Source organism: Phycodurus eques, chromosome 18, assembly GCF_024500275.1.
Source record: "Phycodurus eques isolate BA_2022a chromosome 18, UOR_Pequ_1.1, whole genome shotgun sequence".
Classification (NCBI taxonomy): Eukaryota; Metazoa; Chordata; class Actinopteri; order Syngnathiformes; family Syngnathidae; genus Phycodurus; species Phycodurus eques.
The window spans coordinates 15229475-15247589 of NC_084542.1; the positions used below are offsets into that span (position 1 = coordinate 15229475).

The following is an 18115-nucleotide window of genomic DNA, read 5'->3' on the forward strand; positions in this document are numbered from 1 at the left end:
TGGGGACTTTTTACTTCAGAGGAGGCAGAGGGAGTTTAGGGGACATCATTGGTGACACTTGGGGGTGGTGTGAGCTTTTCAAAAAGATCATTTTAGTAATATTCTACTGTCAGGCCATACAGACAGTTTTAACACATCATTTGCCAAGAGTGCCTTTTTTGTCTATGACTTTTTTTCGTGCCTCTAATTGGCTAATAGCACTTTACATTTGAGTGGTCATCGCGCCATATATAGCTTTGGCATGCACTTCTTTGGTTTTTTTTTTGTTTCCTTATAGTGATGGAAAATGTAGTAATTTTCTTGGGCAAAAAGTATGTCAATCGGCTCAATTTAATGTTTTTTGCTTTCAGAGGGCGTTCATGTGGACTCAGTGCGGGCAGACGTAGATCTGATCCAGACCGAATTGGACGCGTGCTCGAGGGAGCTGCAGGCGGCCCGCGAACGAGTGGACGCCCAGACTCGGTACACGGCGCTGTCGGCCGAGCTGGCGGGACTGGATCGGGTCTTGGATGAACTGGATGCGTGGCTGGACTCCACTTGTGCTGTAGAAAAGTGTGACAGCGACCAACTCAGGAGTCTGGGTGACGAATGTCAGGTACAGAAATCCTCTGTTCAACCAAACCATATAACTTTGTGTCTGCTAGCTTAATGCTAACGTATAATGCGTAAACAGAAATTAGCATAGATGTCCAACTTTCAAACAACTACTTTTTTTTAACATACACGAAGCAGCAACACAGTACTCGCAGGCATATATATATATATATATATATATATATATATATATATATATATATATATATATATATACTCGACCTTTTCTGCCTCATCTTGCTCGTAAATACGCTGCATCGCTTCCAGTAAACTTGCGCGCTACCCGGCATGTTGCCGCACAGCGTGGGTACTGCACTGACCAACTCTAAATGTGGACTTGCCTCTGTACTGTTAAACTCTTCCAAATAAATTATTTAAAGAATCTGCGATATGGCTGTTCTGCGAACGACGAACCGCTTTTTGCGCGGGTAGCCGCAAACCTGAATTTAATTAAGTTCCTTGACCCTCTGTTGTATGTGTGTCCCTTTAGTCCCGACTGGTCCCTCTCAATGCATTGAGTACACAGTTGGAACAGATTTGTGCAGATGTGGCGTCGGTGCCTTCTTTAAAAGAAACCACGGCGGCGGTGGCGGCACGTCACGCCTCCACCTTACAGCGGCTCCACAGCAAACAGCAGGAGGCCAACCAAGGTAACTGCCACACGAGTACAACATGAAATCGACCACTGATGAAATGTAAAACCTTAAAATAAAACACAATCTCTCCAGAGAAGTTAACGTTGCAGTTTGCATTAGCGGTTATCCGGCTCAGTTGTGAAGTGCAGCTAGCTAGCTAGCTATGCCTACCCCCCGTGGTCGCTTCAGAGCGCCTCGTTGTTGGCCGTGAGTGTGCTTATGTCACGCAGAGAAAGACGTAAGAGTGAGGGGGGTGAATTAAACAAACAATACAAAAAACTTGGCAACCAGCGTGTGGGCTGAGGCGTCAGGCTGGCGTGACTCCTGTAGAGTGCCTCGATGTATGCTGTGAGTGCGCGCACATTTTCTGAGAGAAGGCGGAAGAGCGAGGGGAAAAAAATGACAGACATGGCTGCCAGTGTATCATATTTACAAAACATTTATTTTCACTTTACAGGGAGTTAAAAAAAAAAGGTTGTCTTTATGGAGATGTTGTGTGCAGGATTCAGAGGAGAAAAATACATTTAATTCATTTTGGAATAAGGCTTTAAAGTGTGACAAAATTGAAGCGCTGTGAATACTTTATGTAAACACTGTCACGTTATATAAGGTTGAAATCACCTGCTAATGACTAGGTAGGAAGGAAGACGAGTTGCAAAGAAGAACAAGTGGGTAAAAGGAATGTCAACATCTCAAGTAGTGGAGGGGTTGTGTTTTGTGTCTGCTCCTTCGCAGCATAATGATGAGCTTTGTTGACACATCCAAAGCTGTCAAACATGAAACAGGATGTTAAACCTCATGTGAGCACCGACTCAAAACATCCTCCCCACCCCCCTCCCAATGTGGTGGAAAAGCAGGCGTAGAAATCTCAATACAACGCTTGTGTTTTTTTAAGTCCTGAATGAAAGATGTTTGTGATTGTGATTCTGAGCTTGTTGCCTTCATCCAATTTGCAGCTCTGGAGGCCATCCGGGCTCGATCTCTTCTGGTGGAGGGGCTGGAGGCCAGGCTGGCCGCACTGAGACGAGGCATCTGCGACGTTGCCACCGTTGAGGCGGCGGTGCAGCGAGCACAGGTCCGTGGACTTGCACGTGCGCACACGGATGAGTTGAGCCTCATTTACAACTTCAATTTTAGCATATGCTCTTCATTTCTAAACAATAACAGCCCTGTTCACGTTGATTTATTACAATAACATTTATTTAATGGCTACCTAGTCTGGATGAAATATTAGATTATGATGAAGATACTTGATAATGTTCCACAAAATGGGTGCCAGCTACCACACACAGCAAGCTTTTTTTTTTTAACTGTCTTACCATCTGCTGAATTTGAGTTACTGCCTTAAACTGGCCCAAATGGCAGCGGACTGTAAGCTCCAAAAGTGGAAATAAATTATCCGATTTGCACGAACTTACTTAAACGGTTTTGTACAAAAGTAGGCTTTGCATTGACTCACTGGAAAAAAAGAGCTATGTAGTTTTGGCGAAAAGTAACCAATACCTGTTAAGTGTGTTGAATTTTAATCAAAGCATCGTGTTTTTTTAAAAAATAACTTTGTGCTTACTAACGAATTATGAGTAGTTCTGGCAATGTATATTTTATTCTTGGGTTTTATCTGCAGCTGAGAAAACAAGTATCTCCTTCAGCATATTTTAATTTTATTTTTTTCAGTGGTTTTCTGTGTGTACAGTATGTTTATTCATCCATGACGTCATAATTCCCAGCCCCCGTCAGCTGCCTTTATCAGGCCCTTGCTTCTTTCTGCACTCTATCAGACCTTTGCATCAAGGGACACGCGTTGGTAGATTTGTTTTTAACATGTTCAGTGAGTGCGTGTGTGTGTGTGTGTGTTCCCGTCAGTAGATTTTCAGGTATGTCTACTTATCAAATGATATTGTATATCATTGACATGAAATATTTTTTGTACTTCATTACATTTCAGTCTGTACCTTTTAAAAAATTTTTTTTTTTTTTTTTACATTTTATTGATTGATTTATTTATTATTATTATTATTTTTTAACCAGTACCAGTTCTTCTACTTTTCATACTTCAACTTAAGTACACACTGAGTACTTTTTCCATCGCTGGTTACTATGCATGTGTCTCTCTCTTGCGCTCTCTCATTTTAAATTTTTTATTTTTATTTTTGTATTTACCCCCGCTCCTCGTTCTCTTTATCCCGCATTGGAATGCAGCTCAGTCTGAGCTCTTGTTATGGCGGCGGTCCCAGTGGGGTGGGGGCCGGTGGGTAGTTGGCACATTCTGGGCACTGTGCCCTGACATGCAGCACGCATTTCAGTGAAGGTTCAGTTTCAAGGAAACATGACATGACATGATATCAAGTCTCATGACACAACATATAGTGTGGAACAAGGCCAAAGTGATAGGCTTCAGTCGTTTACAGTACCGGATAAAATGATTAAAGGGGACATATTATGGAAAAAGTACTTTTTAATGGCTTGTATACAAATAGTTGGATCTCTGGCATACCTAAAATTAAACAACCGTGTAAAATTTGTATCTTTGCCACCCATGATGCTCCCCAAAACGGGTTAATTGCAGCAAGACAAGAAAAGGTGTGTAAAATGAGCTGTAAATTGTATTAATTGAAACAACTTTTTTTTTTTTTTCCCTCGGTAGAATTTGTGTCTGGATATTGAACAAACGCAGCAAGCCTCCCATCCCGCAGAACAGCAAAGATGGACGCAGCTTTCCACCAAAGCCCGTGAGGAGCTGGCCACGCTCAAGTGCATTCTGGGAAGCATGAAGGACAATCAGGTAGAACAGCTCATTTTGCGATTACAGTGAAAAACTCACTTTTGAAAGTATTCCTTTGCGCCTTTTCTCACTCTCACAGTTCTCCAAATAAGATACCAAGAGTGCTTGTGTCAAGGTGCTTATTTGTCACTCCCAGTTGACGTTTTTTGTAAAACAGACACATTAGACAAAATGAAAATTAAATATTGTGTAGTTCACTCAGTCACTGGCATGGACTTTTAAATTCATCAGCTGGAATCCAACCGTTTGCTGCCATAGACGTATATATTCGTCAAGTATGCTTTTCAACGGGTAGATGAGGATGAGGATCTTGGCCAGCCTGTCTGTGAAATTCAGGTTTGTAAACCACTGGAATATTGAACAGATCCCTGTAGATGGTGGCATTGCATCACTTTGGATTTGATTTCAGCACAGCATTTGAGTAGAAGCCATGCGGTGACTCAACGGCGCATTTTGTAGTTGTATATCTGTAAATAATTATTTTGCCATCAAAAGCTGATTTTCAGTCTTGTTTTTGTTGTTTTATAGTTTGAAAAGTCACAAAAATCTTGTCTGTTTTAATAAAAAGCTGGTTTTCTCTGCTTTTGCTCAGACGTTTTTTTTCTTCTGGTTTTGGTTCTGTTCAAGTCATGTAGTGATGTCGCCTTCAGGTGCAGATGGCGGAGGTGGAGCGCTGGTTGGAGGCGGTTCAGGAGCTTTTGTCTCGGGATGCGACAAGGTCGAGTGACACGCGCAGCTTACAGGAAGAATTGAGTCATTGCAAGGTCAGAAGAAAACATCTGTTATACTCATCGGACACCATATTAGGAACACGGTTTCACAATTGAACGATGTGCATTGCATCATATCGAGCGGTGTTACTCTGCTTGGTTTTCCGCACCACTAGTAACAGTACAGTTATACAATAAATATTTGATGGTGTCAATAAAAACTACTCTTTGTATAGACAGTATAACAATACAGCTGTTAGAGTGGATCTCATGACATTTTGCTGGCAAGATTTTTAATTGGCTTTGTGTCCCACATATTTGATGCAGGAATATGTAAACGAGATGGAGTCCGTGCAGGGTGCTTTGAAGCAGATGGACGAGAGCGTGAGTGCAGTGCAGGCGTCTGCACTACCGGGGCTGGCCAAATGGGGGCAGAGCACGGCGGAAGAGTTCCGAAGTCGATTGGACTCTCTTTCGAAACAGGTGAGAACGTCTTACTCCGTGAGGTTTCCGATTTTGTAATTTGCAAAAATCTGTGGTGGGCCACGCTTATGGTACCTGGGCCATAAGTTGGGAGAGTTGCTGAATTTCTGTTTTTGTTGTTGTTGTAATTTCAACTCAAGTTGTACGTTTTACAGTTGCTGAGCCAGCAGGATCGTCTGTTAGAAAGTCAGGAGAAGCAGGTGAACCTGAAGAAAGACTTGGCTGAGATGCAGGAGTGGATGGCACAAGTGGACGAGGAATTCCTAATGAGGGACTTTGAGTATAAAAGTCCGGAAGAACTCGAGACGGCGCTGGAAGAGATGAAGGTGACAGGGTGAAGACACAGAGCGGGAGAATACACCTTTTTTTCAAAATTTTTGTTTTTAAAGGAAAACCGAAACCCAATTTTTCTTTGTTTTATGCAAGCATATGTTGTATGTGCCCCGACTAGTCTAAACATAGTATTCTATGATGGTGTGAACAAAATTGAGAAAAAAGGTTTTGCTTCAAACCATGATGTCCTCAATCTGTCGTTATGCTAGCTATCGCAGCGTGCACGGGGAGTCCGCTAACCTGGTTTCCAGGTTTGGTCACGTGACGATTGCAATGCAAGGGCGAGAGCAGTCGAGACGTTAATTTTGGTCAACAGCAGAGGGCGATCATGCCCAACATGGTGCCCCCACATGAGATGGGTGGAAAATCTTATTCCACGATTGTAATATTAATCAGAATACTGTGTTTGGACTATTGATGGCACATAGAGCGTATTCTTGCAAAATCTTCCGGGATACGTTCCAGACCCTCGTGATTGGTGAAAATCTGCGATATAGAGAGACGATATAAAGAACTAGTGGGGAAAAAAAATGGTAAAAAATGTTAACCCTCCCTGGTGCTTTAAACAACAGCTGCTTTAAAATACGCAGTTTAGCGGGGGTTCACTGTAATAACTGACATGTCACTTCAACAATACGTGTTTTCTTAGAGGGCTAAAGAGGAAGTGCTACAGAAGGAAGTGAAAGTGAAGATCCTGAAGGACAGCATCAACCTGTTGGTGTCCAGGACGGCACCCCCAAGTGGTGGTGTCGGTGGTGGAGGAGGAGGAAGCGGTGCGCAGGGGTTGACGGCACAACTGGAGGGCGTTCTGGGCAACTACCACAAGCTCTGCGACCGTCTCAAGAGCAAGTGCCACACCCTGGAGGTAAACCTGCCTGCCGCTCTGCTTGGGAATCACTTACAAAAAAGTGCATCTAAGTGCGTGTAATGCAGGAGGTGTGGTCGTGTTGGATGGAGCTGCTGCAGTACCTGGACATGGAGCAAAGCTGGCTCAACACCTTGGAGGAGAAGGTGCAAGCCACGGAAAGTCTACCAGAGAGCGCCGAGGTGGTTCATGAAGAAATCGAGGTACAAACATCCTGCGGACGCGCTTGCATTCTTTCTTCCACTATTGCTCCTATTCCCAACATTTATTTTTTACATCTCGGCTCGAGTAAAAATAATCTGTAATTATTTCTTCATTATTATTGGTCGTAGTAGTGGAAGTTTTATGTATTCGTATTTTTAAAATGTATATCTTTAAAGGATAAAATACAATATTACTATTTTTTTTATAAATACGTTTTCATCGTAAATTATTTATTTATTTTACTTCACACAGAATTTCGAATGTAACAAATACCGAATGCGTTTGTGAAAAAGTTCATCATAAATGCTCTCATCGTTTTAATTATGTACTTTAAATGAAGATATGGTAGGTATTTGATTACACAAGAAGACTGTAGAATATCAATATTTTATTACATTTTTTTTTACAATATTATATTAACTGAAATGTTTGTAGGTTTGCTTTTAATTATTCCTTTATTTGATGTATTATGAAACATACTCATCATTATTATAAATAATAAATAAAATAAATAAATAGAGCAATGTACAGTGGTGCCTTGAAATGTGAGTTTACTTTGTTCCGTGACCACGCTTGTAACTCGAAACACTTGTATCCCAAATCACCTTTCCCCATTGGTTGTTTTTCGCAGAGGATAAAAAATAAACAGTATGCCTGTAAGTATTGTTATATTGTCTGTCTTCACGTGTCGCTGCACCGTTTGTGTTTAAACATCGTCGCTCGAAGCATTATAACGCTGTCACATAGATGCTATTTGTTAGCCTGTCTATGGCGTTTACCATTATTATGGCATTTCCCATTATAAGTTCTTCCACACCGCACCATCCAAATATGACTAAAATAGGAGCATATTGTCCAAAATGTCCTTGTTAGTGTGTCCCAAGACTTTTGTCCTCATGGTGTATACTCTTGCAGAGAGTCTAACCCCGAGCCTGTCTGGCTGGTTGCTATATCTGTAGCCTGCCCGCAGCATCACTGTCAAAGTCACTTAGCGTCACAATGCTACTTCACCCTTTGCTGCTGTATTGTTCAAAAAGATGATGAAAACTCTTGAAAACAATGCCCCCTCTCCCCCCAAAAAAGTCCACTAAATAACCTCACATAGACAATGAGCGTCCATTCTCTCCCACTTCTTTTCTAATCTCTTGTTCAGTTTTTACCATTTTCCTCGATGTTGCTTGATGCAGTCGCTCGCTTCCTCACTCTCTCGTCTTGCTCGTCCAATCGCCTGCCAGAGTTTGGAGAGCGTGCTCCGCCATCCGGCGGACAACCGCACACAAATCCGAGAGCTGGGTCAGACGCTGATCGATGGCGGCATCCTGGACGAGCTCATCGGTGAGAAACTCGAGGCCTTCAATTCCCGCTATGAGCAACTCAACCACCAGGTGAGCACTTTTAAGCTCTACTTACTTTGGCCTTAATTTACTCTCATTGGTTTGCTTATACAGTTTTAACCCCCAAAAAATTATTGAATAAGATTTAAGCCTTTAAGGTGTGTGGCCTAGTGAGTGACATCAGAAACTGGAGTCCTTTAGCCGGCGTGAGTGTCTAGGTGTGTGTTGTGGCCTACAGCAGCGACTGTTTTCATTTTATATTTGTGTGTATGACTGTGTGTCCTGATCAACAAACGACTAAACGGGCATACGTGGCTCTGGGTTTCTTTGCCCACATTTGAGGATATTACACACCCTTAACAGCTCTATTGTTTATTTTATTTTTTCACTTTACTACCGAGGCAGTGTATCTGGAGCTTGCTTTTAACTAGAATTTCAGCTAAAAAAAAAGTCAACACATCGCTAAACAAACTGCGAAGTATGACTATTATTACTGCGACTTACTGAGCCATTGTGACCGTCTGTATTATACTGCCCCCAGACTGTTTTTTTTTTTAAAGTCAAGTACAATATTATAGAGTGCTATACAAAACTAAATTGAATTAAACATTAATTTAAACAATGAAACGTTGGCCTCCTGTTTGCAGGCTGTCGACAGGCAGATGGGCCTGGAGCAGCAGCTCGCCACGCTGAAGGAGAACGAGCAAGCTCTCCAAGATCTCCAGGAGTCTCTTTGTCAGCTGGACCACACGCTCACGTCCTACCTGACCGACCGCATCGACGCCTTCCAGCTTCCGCAGGAGGCGCAGGTACGCCACACCGGCGCGGGCGGAGCCCCTTTCGATGGAGACGCCAGTAATTTAACACGGTGGCTCTCAAACCGGGGAGTGCAAAAAAATGTGAGCGGTGAAGTTGAAATGGTTAGAACCCGTACGTCCTTTCCTTCAGAACATCGGGGCAGAAATCGCAACACACGAAGTGACGATAGAGGAGATGCGGAGGAGGAACGTAGTCAACTTGCCATCGCCGGCCACTGATGCCAAAGCTGCCAAAGGTGGCACCATGCTGGATCAGATTCAGGTAACACTGACCCCTCCTGTTGACTACTTGGAACTGCACCTCTTCTGTTTTAGCATACTTCCTGCAAAAACTTGCATACAGCTAAAGGATGGGTCACAATTTGATAGAAATCATAACAATTAGATAATTAGAAATAATAATTACAAAAGTTATGTATTTTTGAAAATAGAGTTGTAATTTTAGGAGAATAAAAAATAAAAACTTCCACTTACAAACTGAAAAGTAGTTTTTCTTTTTGGGAAAAAAAAAGTTGAGCGAGTAATATTTTCGCCAAAAAATCCAATATTTTGAGATCAGAGTATGAATATAAAATCTATGATGCTCATCTCATACGTTTTTAATTCTTATCGTTCATTATTTCCTTTCAATGCAGAGAAAACTGCGAGAGATTTCCACAAAGTACCAGCTGTTCCAGAAGCCTGCTAACTTTGAGCAGCGCATGTTGGACTGCAAGAGGGTTCTCGACGGCGCCAAGGACGAGCTGCACATTCTGGATGTCAGGGATTTGGAGCCTGAGAAGATCCAGTCCCACCTCAACGGCTGCATGGTGAGACTGGAATTTGTGTTATTCGTACAGCGGTGCCTTGACTTAAGAGTATCTGGTGGTTGCGCAGAAACTGTACAAGCTGCTGAGCGAGGTGAAACTGGAGGTGGAGACGGTGATAAAAACGGGTCGACAGATCGTGCAGAAACAGCAGACGGAGAACCCCAAGGCCATGGACGAGCAGCTGACTGCTCTCAAACTGCTTTACAACGACCTTGGGGCGCAGGTGCAGTGAACCCATTCGCATTGACTGAGGCGGAAAATACAAAAGAGGACGAAGGATCGCTCAAAACTCCGCGGCGTATAGCGGGGGCGCGGTTCTACAAATGTGACAATGCTGCGATTTTGTTGATAATTTACTAGATTTTGTTTTGCTTTTGCAGGTAACTGAGGGCAAGCAGGACTTGGAAAAAGCCTTGTCACTGTCGCAGAAGTTCCACAAGGAGAGCGCCGCCCTGCAGGAGTGGCTGACCACTAGCGAGGCCGCGCTCCAGCAGAAGAACAACAGCGGAGACATGCCGGCAGACATCGATGCCGAGATTGGCTGGGCTAATGTGAGGGCGCACTAATATTAATTATTATTACTGCTCATACTACAACGATTACTTCTGCTAATAATAGTCATATCAGTAATAATTGTTATTCATATTTTAATACATTTTGGGAGAGCGACATTGTACTTTTAAAAGACTCAAGTTGTGTATTTTAAACAAGATGTACATACGTTTTCATGGGAAAAAGTCTTTGTTGAGAGATTTAGTATTCATTTTATGAACAGTTAGACATTTTATAATAATATTTTTATTATTGTTCTACAGTTAGACATTGTTGTTGTTGTTGTTGTTATTAGTTTCATTATACATTATTATTACAATTATTATTATCATACATTTAGACATTACTCTTGTAATACCATTAGAATATTTAATTATACAGTTTTTTTGTTAATAATTTAACATTTAAAATACTCATCAAAATCACATTTAGTTTCTGTATTTTGTTTTTTTATTTAGGAAATTATTATTTACACTGCTTTTGGAAATTATATATTTTTTTCATACATCTACTAATGATCATTATCATTTGTTTAAAGGTTTATTGAATTTTAATGTATTGTTGTTATTAGCTATTTAGAAATTATTATTATTACTATATTTTGAAGGTTTTAAGAGAAGCTGCAAGCAAATCTTAGGTGTAGATAATGTCGATTAATGCAGGTTGCATTAATACATAATGCCCCTGCAGCACATGTCTTTCTAATTTTGGCCAGTAGGGTGCAACATAAGACAGATGGATGCTCAGGAGAACATCTTTTATATGTTATACTGCCGTTATTATCTACATAAATTTGGATACAGCTCTTATAATAGTACAAAAACACTCAAAAGCGGTTTGTGGCGTCACCAGGGCCTGTTGAAGGAGTCCGAGCACCGTCAGCAGGAGCTGTCCGGTCTGATGGAGACCAGCGGCGGGCTGCAGACCCTGGTGGAGGGCAGCGAGACGCAGCTGGACGACAAACTCTGCGGCCTCAACGAGTCCTGGGCACAAGTACGCACGTGGATCGAGGACTGGCTCAGTGCTGTGCTGGTGGGTGCAAACACCAGGTTTACCACGATTATAGGTTAACGCTGGCAAAACACGACTAAAAGTTGTCTTTCTAGTTTATTCCTTGCAAGCGAGAGGAGAGATGTACAAAGAAAACGCATGGACTGCAGTGCCTTGACATACGAGTGAACTCACGAGTTTTGCGCGATAGCCGTTGTTTCAGAAGATTACATCCACAAAAGGCATATATTCTTTACCCTCTGCGAAAAAGACGAATTTTACTGCAGTTACTGAATCACTTAGTAGATGAGTAAAACTTCGTTTGACTGCATGACTACTATACTGCCACCTGGAGGGCAAGTCACGCACACCAGAAACGCAAACTGCTTTCATATACATGTCTAAATATCTCAAACATACAATTGTTGACAGTTCCTTGGTACAAGTACCAAAATAATGTTGCATAATGAGCCACACGCTGCTTCACCAAGTCTTTCTGTGGACGCAGAGTCACCAAAATGAGGTGGAAATCTTCGACGAGAACCTGGCCCACATCAGCACGTGGCTCTACCAGACTCAAATCCACCTGGACGAGGCGGAGCGGCTGGAGCCGGAAGAGCGCAAAAAGGTGGTCAAGGTAAGAAGTGATAAAAATCACTAGTTGGCTAAACTGCAGCTAACACCAATAGTTGTCCATTAAATCCAATCTGGTTGCCATTTTGAAGCAGTAGAGCTAAATGTGGGCTCACTATTTGGCAAGTAGGAGATCACTGCAGATGTTATCGAATGACATAGCAGTTTCGTAAAAAAAAATAAAAAAAATTCATGATAAACTAACAGCTATTAAGCAAGCAGTTTATAAAGGGTGTCGACAATTAGGGGTACACGCAAATATTGATTTATATATACACGCAGACAGTGTGGCAATTAGGTTGGGATATTTGTTTCACCCCGCTGGCTTAAGCTGACAAACGTGGCCGACGGTTGTTAAAAACGAATTATGTAGACAAATATTATGATTTTAATGTTATTGTGAACTCCCGTTTATCGCCAGCGATGTGTTCCGGACCCACTCACGATAGATAAAATACATGATATAGAGTGACCGTGTTAATTTCTTGTTAATTAATGATTATTATTTTTTTGTATCATTAGAACATGCTGGAGGAGTTGGAGGACGTCGGGCTGCGTGTGGACAGCGTGAGGGACCAGGCCGTCATCCTGATGACCAGCCGCGGACCCGCCTGCCGAGACGTGGTGGAGCCAAAACTGGCGGAGCTCAACTGCAACTTCGACAAAGTCTCGCAGCACATCAAAACTGCTCAGGTTAACTTCTGGGGAAAAAACAAAATGTTTATATTCATGCTTGAATGCAATATGCTTCCCATAAATTGACCTCAATTCCCAGTTAATTGTTATATTATCTGTCTACTACATGTGTTGTTCTATCGTTTGTCCCAGCTACGTCATTTTTTTACATTTACTGGAAGCTTTCAGGAAATTTACCAGACATTTCCACCTCTTTGTAACCCCACACAGTTAAGTGTTGGGATATTAAAAACATGTTTTCCATGTAGATGATGACCAGTTTGGAGTCAGGTGTGGACGGGAGCCAGCAACCAGCACCTCAACAGGTAGAACGATCGCGCGCGCTACGCTGTCTTCTTGCTAACCACCACCTTGCATCATAGAAATAAAAAAAAAGCGATCAAAGGTAATCTACAAAGTGGTGAAAAGAAACATTCTCTAACTTTTTTTGTTTTTGTTTAGCATGTTCTTCCAAACCTGGAGACCTCAGTCGAGACTCGGACTGAAGCTCTGCTCCCTGCCGAGGCGCAGGAGTTTCAGGCCCAGCTCCAGGACACGCTCAGGACTCTGCAGCAGGACCCTGAGAACATCCCCGATGATGACAAGGTAGCACTGCACAGGATTTGAAATGATTATTATTTTTTTATTTGAAGGCCGAAGCCGGAACCAAGCGTTCTTATCAATGTTTATGACGATGTTGTTAAGCGAGGTCAATGTCCCAGTCAGGAAACCTGTCAGCGGCTTGGAAGGAAAAGTCTCTTCTCTTCTCTGGTGTGAAGTCTCTCATACTGATGATTTGACTTTTCTCTCTCCTGGCTTGTCTGGTGTCCAGATGGATGAGGAAAAAGCCAGCGTGGAAAACCTGCTGAGACGAGGAGAAGATCTGCTGCAGCAAACGCCCGACGAGGTCCAAAGGGAGGACTTGCGGATCCTGCTGCTCCGGCTCCAGAACCAGTACTCCTCGCGCAGGGTTAGACATGCACTCTTATTCAGATGTCACCCGTCGTCGTCCACTTCTGTTAATTTGTGCGTGTGTTTTTAGGAGTTGAGGGTGCTGAGAGGAAGGCAGCTCGACGTAGTTTCGTCTTCCCGCATGATCACGCAGCAGATAAGAGACATTCCGCCCGAGGTGAGCTCCGTTTGATCATTTTTGTTCAAGTTCAGCGTGACCAGTTGCTGTTCATTTTAATTTTATTTTAAACATGAACCACCATGAGTGGGAAATCAAGACATAGCTCCAGTTAAAGTGTATTGACAAACTAAACATAAAACAAAGAGCATTCTGTATTTAAAACAGCCAAGCAACTGCCCAAAGAAAGGCCCTGCTAGCTTAATGCTAATTGTAATTAGCATCTATGTTGCAATGCTTTAACCCCTTTAAGCAGTGGATTGAACGCAAACGATTCATCAACAACATGGAGCCAGACAATATAACAGTACTCACAGTCATACTCTTTATCCTCTGTGCAGAACAGCTAATATTAGTGCCATACTGATGAGTTCAGATGTTGTTATGAATCCCACTTGAGTTCTAGGCAGGACACACCCCACTGCAATATGAGTTGGCTGGTGCAAGAGAAAAGGGAAGAAGGATTTATAACAACACTGTGGTGGATAGGGAGCGATTCTGAACGAAGCCTTACTGTCGTTACACTGAAACACTCTGGCCAAACGTTCTAGGAGTCTTTTCTGTGTTAATTGAATCTTTTTTCATCGTAGCTTCCTGTAGATAGTCTTATTATTTTCCATTCTCACAGAAAGTGTCTCAAAAAGCCTAAGACGAGGACAGTTAATCATGATGCAGGCTGCAATGAAGGTCTCCTGAGGCGCATTGACGCTGGCGTGATATGATGTCAACAAAATTATAGTCAAACTTCCAATTGTGCAACTTTGAGTGCATTCCGACTCCAAGGTGCCACTGTAATTGTGTTATTTGTTTGTGTGCGTGTGGCGCAGGATGTGCAGTCGGTAGCGGACCGCGGCCGCGGCCCCTCGCAGAGCCCGTCCAGCTACCTGCTGGACGTCAACAATATGCTGCTGGCCATGGCCGACAACGAGCTGCTGCTCAACTCCTCCGAGCTCAGTGGGCGGCTCTACGAAGACTTTTCCAGCCAGGAGGACACACTCAGGGTCCGTTGGGCTCAATTTGTTGAATATAAAATATTGGTTCAAGTTTTGTGGCTAGAACTTCAACGTAACCACCGGTGCACTGGTCATTCTTTGGTCTTTCCTTTAGACCATCAATGAAAACCTGGAGCGGCTGGGCGAGCGGGTGGCCGCCAACCGCGAGCGACACCTGGACGTCATCCGGCAGTCGTCGCCCGCCGAGGTCTCCCAGATGGAGGACGCCCTCACGCAGCTCAATGCCGAGTGGGACCGCCTCAACCGCATGTACAACCAGCGCAAAGGGTGAGCGCAATGCCTGCACTGCAACACTGAAATATCCCATGTCGCTCGGTTTTGCAAACAGTGCATTCAGAATGTTTGTAAACAATAGGCACCAGGATACCTCCAGGTGGAAAAATTTCAATTTCAAGTGAAGGAACACTGTATAGCATTTCCACTTGTTTTTGCCGGTCTCTGTGAATAATCTCTTGTATGTATTTAAAAAAAATAATTTCCTCCCCTACTTGCCACCTCACTTAACACACATTCACTGCCATTGACGGCTTTAGAAGTCAAATATCCATGTTAACTGAGAAGGCTGGCAGTGAATGAGTTTAACACAAGAAATCTAATTGCCTCATACTCAGAAACGGATGCAAACTATTATCAGGGATACTATTAGCTGAACCAATAAGGTGATCTCACAGTAATTACACCAACTTTGGGGCATCGTTAAAAGTCAAATAAATGGAGTTCATTGTATAAGGTTACCCATCCAAAACCCATTTCCTCACTGCTCCTTTTCACAGATCACATTTGCTCCGCTACAGGAAATAACCCTCATGTGTTCTGTCAGTGCCGTAGAAAATAGTTTATTTTGTCGGGCGGTTGATTGATTCCACATGCAAATTTATTTTCTTCCCGACAATGGGAGTTTAGTGACAGAGTTCAAATGGTTGTAGCCTGTAGTCATTCATTCTAAACCATCAAGCAAAGTAAAGTGCAGCGTTCCCCCACTATATCACGTTTCTTTGTGGTCTCACTATATTTTAAGTAATTACGTACGTATTGTGGTTGCGCAGGAGCTTTGATCGCGCCATTGAGGATTGGAGGCAGTTCCACTGCGACATGAATGACCTGAGCCAGTGGCTGACCGACACCGAGAGGTTGCTCTCGGACGGCGTTGGTCCCGAGGGACAGTTGGACCCGGAATCGGCACGGCGCCACCAGGAGGTCGGTGGAAGGCGAATTCGATATAGAAGCACTAAGTGTCGAAGTGGCATTAAACACATCGTTTAAAAAAAAAAAAAAAAAAAAAAAAATCAGTCAGTGATACAGTGCATTTCACACACATTAATTTTTAAATTGGTTCAAAAATTTAACAAAAAAGCCATTCGGAGTCCTACTCGGAGAGTGACTGTGTAGGAAATTGTAAAATGTAGCTGGGGGGGGCATAAGTTATGTACAGTATATCTGGTGTGATGAAATCTCTTTCAATATGAGTTCAAAGCATGATCTTTATCCCCAAAATATGCTATTACTATGTTTGAATTATTAGACGCCCATTAGCTGCTCTTTGATAATTCAACTGCATTCCCCGTGGAGGCATGTTGTTTCTGTTCTGCATATATTAAACAAACAACTACAATCGATCCAAATTCCTTATGCACAAGAGAAGACCAGACGGCGTCTTTGTTTGGTTATGAAAGCTTGAGCTACCAGCCCCCTTCACGAATTGTTTACACACATTTTTGCAGGTTTTAAGAGCGAAGGGATTAAGTGACGCCAATTAGCAGAGGTGGCGGAGTCAGAGCCCAATGACTTGCTTGGCTAAAACTTATACGAGACTTGACTTTGTCTTGGTATTCATGAGACTTTGAACTGATCGACATGACTTGAGATTTGAATGTCTGTTTTTTTCAAGGTAGTGTGCCTTTTGTTTTGTTTTTGAAAGAACACACGTAATGCAGAGGCCACCTCATGAATTGTAACATTGTAAATCTCTGCCTCTTCCCTCACTGTGGCGCTGCATGTGCGGCATAATTTTCACTTAAAGATTGAGAGTCAGAATTTTTTTTTAATTTTTTTTTTCTTTAGATAACGAGTGCAAATAGTTAGGTTAGATACATTTGAGTAAGCTTGTTTTGTTAAAACCTCTCGATTCGTAGGAATCCGTCTTGAATCTTTCTGCTTGTTCACCCAGAATCTCGAGGAAGGCCTCGCCAGCCACCAGGCCGTCCTGGCCGGCCTCACCCGCACGGGAGAGCGCATCATCGGCCAGTTGTCCTCCCCTGACGGCCCGCTGCTGGAAGAGAAACTCCACGATCTGAATCAGCGGTGGAGGGCTGCGAACTGCCAGGTCGTGGAACGACAGCGCAGGTATTGGTGCAACCGTAGCGGATATTATGTAAATGAAGGGCGATGATGGCGATATATACTTGTAACGCCATCATTTCCGTAACTGGATTACGTTGAGAACTTTACAGCATCGAGGTCAGCACTTCCTGCCCATCTGCTTTGTTTCCTTATCGGTGCGGTCAATTAGTCGCCAATGCTAATTTAAATGTAAATTTCAGGATTAAGTCTGCTACCTGGGGGGGGGGAGTGGAGATCTGAATCTGGGTAAATAATGTGTCTATGCGTGTGTACGTGCAGGCTGGCTGGAGGAGATCCAGCCCTGGCGGAGCTAAAGAGGAGAAGCGAGGATTTGGCTTCATGGCTGCAGCAGGCTGAAAATGCTTTAGTCTCACTTCCCATCTCCTCCACTGACCAGAAGCTTAAAGAACTCAAGGTAGGCACAAAATATGGACTTTAGTGACTTAAATATACAGTGGTACAAGCAAGTTCAAGCAGGCTAAATGTATATCGCTTATGGTCCTGTAATGCACAACCTGTTTTTTTGTTTGTTTTTTTGTTGTTGTTTTTTTTTTTACAACTGATGAAGCCTACTCGCATGAGAGGCGAAGCATCTTCTAAGACAACCAGAACAGTCCAGTTGCGGTCGATTCAGTGTACTGAGAATGAAAGGACCTGAATGAATGAGAGTATGCGCAACCTGTTTTTTAATTCCTCAGGTGGAAAAAAGTAGGCTGTTATTTGAGGTGAGGCGGTCGACTAATTAAGGCAGCGTGTCTATTGGAGAGACAGCCACTATATATATATTTTTTTTTTCACTGACAAGTTTCAGCCCAGTTTCTTTTCTTCACAATTTGTTCCACTCAGGCCAACGCGATTGATTACCTTTCCTGAGATCAATAGCACTTGATGAGATAAATGACTCGAGTGTCTTCCCTCCCAGGCCTTGGCCGTGGAGATGGACGCCCAGAACGAACACCTTGGCTGGCTCAACAAACACGCACCGCAGATCCTGGCCAGGCCCGCCGTCAGCGCACAGAGTCGAGACCACCGCGTGGGCAAACTCAGAGCCATCAACCTCAACTGGAGCAAGGTGCGACGCATGCACATGTATTTGTGAACTCACGAGCCGTAACGTTAGGTGCATTAGTCGGAAGTGTTGCACATCATATATATGCGAGGACCTTAGCCTATCGCAGAACTTTATGTCCAAATACAGTTAATTTCATGTTTTTGT

The 18115-nt window shown here is 43.1% G+C and overlaps 1 protein-coding gene across 12 annotated transcripts in view; it reads left to right on the top strand.

Annotated features, from left to right (window-relative positions):
* utrn (utrophin) overlaps positions 1-18115 on the top strand; it is a 133311-nt gene that overhangs the window by 27456 nt on the left and 87740 nt on the right. For all 12 annotated transcript variants that reach the window (XR_009770309.1, XM_061704389.1, XM_061704390.1 and 9 more), the window contains 28 exons: positions 351-595; positions 1085-1244; positions 2186-2304; positions 3874-4011; positions 4662-4775; positions 5049-5204; positions 5360-5530; positions 6187-6402; positions 6471-6605; positions 7842-7991; positions 8588-8749; positions 8889-9020; positions 9394-9567; positions 9635-9790; positions 9948-10118; positions 10972-11151; positions 11618-11746; positions 12265-12435; positions 12687-12743; positions 12880-13023; positions 13250-13387; positions 13460-13546; positions 14374-14547; positions 14654-14826; positions 15606-15756; positions 16727-16902; positions 17179-17314; positions 17822-17971. Coding sequence is in view for 11 of the 12 variants with exons in the window: in XM_061704389.1 (XP_061560373.1) it covers positions 351-595; positions 1085-1244; positions 2186-2304; positions 3874-4011; positions 4662-4775; positions 5049-5204; positions 5360-5530; positions 6187-6402; positions 6471-6605; positions 7842-7991; positions 8588-8749; positions 8889-9020; positions 9394-9567; positions 9635-9790; positions 9948-10118; positions 10972-11151; positions 11618-11746; positions 12265-12435; positions 12687-12743; positions 12880-13023; positions 13250-13387; positions 13460-13546; positions 14374-14547; positions 14654-14826; positions 15606-15756; positions 16727-16902; positions 17179-17314; positions 17822-17971 (4265 nt within the window). In the remaining variant the exon portion in view is untranslated. The remainder of the gene's footprint in view (positions 1-350; positions 596-1084; positions 1245-2185; positions 2305-3873; positions 4012-4661; positions 4776-5048; positions 5205-5359; positions 5531-6186; positions 6403-6470; positions 6606-7841; positions 7992-8587; positions 8750-8888; positions 9021-9393; positions 9568-9634; positions 9791-9947; positions 10119-10971; positions 11152-11617; positions 11747-12264; positions 12436-12686; positions 12744-12879; positions 13024-13249; positions 13388-13459; positions 13547-14373; positions 14548-14653; positions 14827-15605; positions 15757-16726; positions 16903-17178; positions 17315-17821; positions 17972-18115) is intronic.